Genomic DNA, 5,739 nt, shown 5'->3' with positions numbered 1-5,739 from the left:
ACACACACACACACACACACACACACACACACATACACATATAAATAATTTTTTTTTTTAAGACTGGGTCTCCCTCTGTCCCCCAGGCTGTAGTGCAGTGGCACAATATCGGCTTGCTGCAAACTCCATCTCCTGGGGGTCAAGCAATCTACCTACCTCAGCCTTCCAAGTAGCTGGGTCCATGGGTGTGTGCCACCACCTCCAGCTACGTTTTGCATTTATTTATTTATTTTTTCGTAGAAATGGAGTTTTGCCATGTTGCCCAGACTGGTCTTGGATTCAAGCAATCCATCAGCCTCGGCCTCCCAAAGCGCTGGGATTACAGGTGTGAGCCACCATGCCCGGCCAACACTGCCAATATTAGCCAGCAAATACATTCTTCACAAATCTCAACTCATTATTGAGTTACAACGAGCTAAATTTTAATTTCCATTTTAATATTCTTACCGTTTCATACTGAGCAATTCAATTGGTTGTCGAGCAGCCAGTCTTTCAAATTCATTTCTCATTATGTCAGTCTGATGTGTAAATCAGAGAAAGATTTTTAAGATCATGTTGACCATTGAAATTAACAATCACCAAAGAACAAATTTAAGCTACTTAGATATTTATTCTTTATACTACCCATTATAATCAATCATTTACCTTCCCCTAATTCTTCTCTGGGTTAAAAGCTGTCTAGAATCTGGAACGAAAACACGCATACAGATACACACACACACACACGCTTCATATTCAGCTTAGGCGGGAAAAGTGGCATGTATTAAGGAGCCTACAGAGAAAAAGATTAATCCTAAACCAGTGGTTCTCAATTCCAGCAGCATATCAGAATCAGCTGGACAGTGCTATGGTTTGAATGTTCATCCCCCTTGAAACTCATGTGGAAACTTAATCCCCAATGTAACAGTATTAAGAAGTGGGGCCTTTAAGAGGTGATTGGGTCATGAAGGCTCAATCCATTCATGGATTAATGAGTTATCCCTAGAGTAGATCTGTTATAAAAGCCAGCTTGTCTTTTGTGTACCCCACCTTGCCGTGTAATGCCTTGTGCTTCTTCAGGACTGTACACCAAGTCCACATCAGCAAGAAGGCCCTTACCAGATGCAGCCAGTGAACCTTAGACTTTCCAGCCTCCAGAAATGTAAGAAATAAATTTATTTTCTTTATATTCACTATCTTCTCTAGCAGTTTTACTATTTGCAATTAAACGTAGTATAGCTATTCTCCTTTGGCCAACATTTTGGCCCATATCCTATCCCATTTCTGTTCTGCACATTTCCTACCCTGAGTATAAATAACTGCTTAAAATATTCATTTATAGTAATACTTTGGTTATTCTATGTGATTTTAATTTTCTGAGGGCTTCAACTACCTTAACAATTAGACTAGAGAATAAGTATCAAAGGCCTTACAGAAGCCTGCATTAATGTTTAAAAGTTTTGTATTAAGCATTTCTTTCTAGAGAAAGCATTTTGCCAGGGCTACTGCTAAATTACACACAATCTTAAGAAAATGTAGTTATCTAGTTTCTTTTTTTTCTTTTCTCTCCAGGACATTCTAGCTAGAAAATTCTGCAGTGACAGACAAGGAGCAACAGCTAATAATTAGATAAGAGGCAGTATAAAAATGCGGTATAAGTGGTCTTGGGCCATGTGGCACAGGAGGGACACTTATCTCACATGGTCAGTAACTGACAGATCTGGAATTTTAGCTCAACTCTCTCCAAAGACTAAGCCAGTGTTCAGGGAGCTAAGTCATAGAAGAAAAAAAAATCCCTGCTCATGGAGTAGTCTCATCTCAGCTTTGAGAGGTCTTCCTCAACCACCCAACCTAGAGTCACCCAGTCAGTTTATCACTATCATTCTCTGTCAGCATTTATCAGCAATCTGATATTTTCTGATCTATTTATTGTCTGTCTCAATACTCCAGGTTGTAAGGTTCATGAGTATGGACCCTGCCTATCCTGTTCTCCAATACCCAGCATGGAACAGACCTTTGTAAATAGTTGTTAAATGATTTAATGAAAAGAGTAATTTCAGAGGCAGTTTGAGGAACGGTTAAGGTCTTGGCCAATTAGCCTCTCTAAGCTGCAGTTTTCCCAGCTAAAAAATGGGGATAGCAGGCTGGGCGCAGTGGCTTACACCTGTAATACTAGCGCTTTGGGAGGCCGAGGCGGGCGGATCACAAGGTCAGGAGTTCGTTTGAGACCAGCCTGGCAATATGGTGAAACCCATCTTTACTGAAAATACAAAAATTGGGGCCGGGCGCGGTGGCTCAAGCCTGTAATCCCAGCACTTTGGGAGGCCGAGGCGGGTGGATCATGAGGTCAAGAGATCGAGACCATCCTGGTCAACATGGTGAAACCCTGTCTCTACTAAAAATACAAAAAATTAGCTGCGCATGGTGGTGCGTGCCTGTAATCCCAGCTACTCAGGAGGCTGAGGCAGGAGAATTGCCTGAACCCAGGAGGCGGAGGTTGCGGTGAGCCGAGATCGCGCCATTGCACTCCAGCCTGGGTAACAAGAGCGAAACTCCGTCTCAAAAAAAAAAAAAAAAAATTGGCTGGGCGTGGTGGCGGGTGCCTGTAGTTCCAGCTACTCAGGAGGCTAAAGCAGGAGAATCGCTTGAACCCAGGAGGCGGAGGTTGCAGTGAGCTGAGACTCCACCAATGCATTCCAACCTGGGTGACAGAGTGAGACTCCATCTCAAAAACAAAATGGGGATAGCAAACATCGTTATATAGTGTATAGGGCTGTTTTGTGCACCAAGTAAGAAAGTGAGCCCAGTATACATTAGCAACTGTTGCTAAGAAAGGATGCTGGGCACGGTGGTGGCTCACACCTGTAATCCCAGCACTTTGGGAGGCTGAGGCGGGTGAATCACTTGAGGTCAGGAGTTCAAGACCAGCCTGGCCACAATGGTGAAACCCCTTCTCTACTAAAAATATAAAAATTAGTTGGGCATGGTAGTACATGCCTGTAATCCCAGCTACTTAGGAGGCTGAGGCAGGAGAATCGCTTGAACCTGGGTGGGGGAGGTTGCAGTGAGCCTAGGAGTTGCACTCCAGCCTGGGTGACAGAGCAACACTTCATCTAAAAAAAAAAGAAAGGATTAATAACCAGTAAACCAGTAAACTAATTACAGAAGAATCACTTGAACCCAGTTTACTGATTATTTAATACAAAGGTATTTAAGAGAGAGGGGAAAAAACTGGTGAAAGTACTTTAAAAAGTCTGATTCAATGCAATTATTTGAAACCTTCAGAAATTGGTCCAGTAAGGAGCATTATTGCACTTAGTTCTTAATGTGGTTAACATCTACATTTAGGTAACAATATATAGAAAAAGCATAGGAAAATATGTTCATAGGAACATGTGTCTTCTACTTAAAACTTAACCAAGGCTGGGCGTGGTGGCTCACACCTGTATCCCAACACTCTGGAAGGCCAAGGCAGGCAGATCACCTGAAGTAAGGAGTTTGGGACCAGCCTGGCCAACATGCTGAAACCCTGCCTCTACTAAACATACAAAAATTAGCCAGGCACAGTCCTTGAGGTTGCAGTGAGCCGAGATGGCACCACTGCACCCCAGCCTGGGTGACAGAGCGAGACTACATCTCAAACAACAACAGCAACAACAAACTTACTAACAATTTTTTCATGTTACTTTAATGTTAATATTGTCTTTTTATATTTTCTTTGAGACAGGGTCTTGTTCTGTTGCCAGGCTGGAGTGCAATGGCATGATTGTGGCTCGCTGTGGCAGCCTGTAACTCAAGCAATCCTCCCACCTCAAGAAGTTCTCCCTCTACCTCAGACTCCTGAGTAGCTGGGACTACAGGTGCACGCTACCATGCCTGGCTAACATTTTAATTTTTCTTTTGTAGAGACAGGGTCTCAATATGTTCCCCAGGCTGGTCTCAAGTGATCCTCACACCTCAGCCTCCTAAAGTGCTGGGATTACAGGTGTGAGCCACCACACCCAGCTAAATACTGCCTTTTAATACCATAATCCTTTAATAAATAAACAGGAGTAATGGGGGAGAAAACCTCCAAGCTATACATATTGAAATACTTGAATCCAGTAATTTAGAAATAATATCTTAGATTTCATTTAGCTAATGAGACCCTAAAACTAGAACCTTGGGTGTATTTCAAGGTTATACATTTAAAATAGTTATCTACTCACTGTGTGGAGTAGAACAGCATCTGACTCCCTAGGCAAGCACAGGCACTCCGTTCTTTTCTTTCTTTCTCTCTCTCTTTTTCTTTTTAATTTTGAGATGGGGTTTCACTCATGCTGCCCAGGCTGGAGTATAATGATGCAATCTTGGCTCACTGCAACCTCCGCCTCCCGGGTTCAAGTGATTCTCCTGCCTCATCCCCCCGAGTAGCTGGGATTACAGGAATGCGCCACTGCGCCGCCTAATTTTTTTGCATTTTTAGTAGAGATGTGGGTTTCTCCATGTTGGTCAGGCTGGTCTCAAAACTCCCCACCTCAGGTGATCCACCTGCCTTGGCCTCCCAAAGGGCTGGGATTACAGGCATGAACCACTGCGCCCAGCCTGGTACTCCTTTCACTAATCCTGTTGTCCTTATACATACCTCCACTATAGGTCCTTTACATATTATTACACATTTATACATACTATTGTAAACTTTTTGTTTTATATATCTAGCTTCTCATTGTATTGTATTTTTCTGTATTCAGAAGCCCTATCTTTTGTGAAGAGGACTTTTGTTTTAGAACAAAATATATTTTTTTAAAAAGTATCTTTTTATCGCTATGATCTCAGAATCTAGAACAGCACCTACCGCTTAGAAAGTATTTATATCAGTGAAAGTTCTTGCCTACATTAATCAGAAATGTATTAATAAAAACACTGGATAGATTATGGAACAAAGGAGAAGGCTGAGAAAAAAGCAGTATACACTTGAATATGGTTTGTCCTTTCAGTCACATAACATACATTTGATAAATATCTAGACTTTAATAGGCCAATCTCCAGTGGTTCTAAAGAGCTTAGGTAATTAGGCTTACACATATTTAAAAACTCTAGATCACTTGCTGTAGAGTGAACCCTGTCAGGAGAGGGTCCCTTTGAGAATTTACGCATGGGCCCTATCTCAACTGTAGCCACAAATATTTTGCATTAAGTGAGTTCGTGGAGCCCCAGAAAGTCTTCCTATGGATCTTAGAACACGAACCCCGGAGAAGACTTATTTATCTATGTTTTTAATGGACTGATATCTATACAATAAGCAAGTAGTAGCTATGCAAGCAATAGTTAAAACTGGAATTTAAAAATCACTTTTACCTAGCTAAAGCTCACAATCCAAAACAAAGGTTCACAGGAATCCTCGTTCATACTTGGGCTCAAGACACACTTACTTCAAAGGCAGAATAATCCGGGGCTGTCAGGTAGCTCAGGTAGTTCTTAGTAGGTCGGTATCTGCGAGTTTCCTCCTCCACCAGCGCTGCAGCCTAAAAACGAGAATCGGGGGCCAGGGTAGAAGCGGCAAATTGTAACAAGTTTCTTTCGCTTGTTACAGCCAGCGAGCAGTGAGTCGACTACACAGACATCCCGCACTCACCGCTTCCCGCACACCAGGAGCTTCATAACCTTGATCAAAATACGGCAGCGCATCCACCACAACCTCTCCAGCCACCAAACCCGTGCCCGCCATTGTGGAAAACTCAGATTTGGCTGCGTTTTCTTCGTGTGCGTAAATTCAGTTCT

General features: G+C 42.5%; 1 protein-coding gene across 1 annotated transcript in view; it reads right to left on the bottom strand.

Annotated features, from left to right (window-relative positions):
• BCAS2 (BCAS2 pre-mRNA processing factor) overlaps positions 1–5,733 on the bottom strand; it is a 12,750-nt gene extending 7,017 nt beyond the window's left edge. The window contains exons 1-3 of the mRNA XM_017524237.2: positions 5,594–5,733; positions 5,391–5,483; positions 448–518 (exon numbers count right to left, since the gene is read on the bottom strand). Of these exons, the coding sequence (XP_017379726.2) occupies positions 448–518; positions 5,391–5,483; positions 5,594–5,686 (257 nt within the window). The 5' untranslated portion in view covers positions 5,687–5,733. The remainder of the gene's footprint in view (positions 1–447; positions 519–5,390; positions 5,484–5,593) is intronic.
• Positions 5,734–5,739: the final 6 nt, after the last annotated feature.

The sequence above is a fragment of the Cebus imitator genome, unplaced genomic scaffold (genome assembly GCF_001604975.1).
Source record: "Cebus imitator isolate Cc_AM_T3 unplaced genomic scaffold, Cebus_imitator-1.0 Scaffold32, whole genome shotgun sequence".
NCBI classification, from domain to species: domain Eukaryota; kingdom Metazoa; phylum Chordata; class Mammalia; order Primates; family Cebidae; genus Cebus; species Cebus imitator.
The sequence above is the reverse complement of the archived record's forward strand: the minus strand, read 5'-3'. Positions and strand labels throughout refer to the sequence as shown.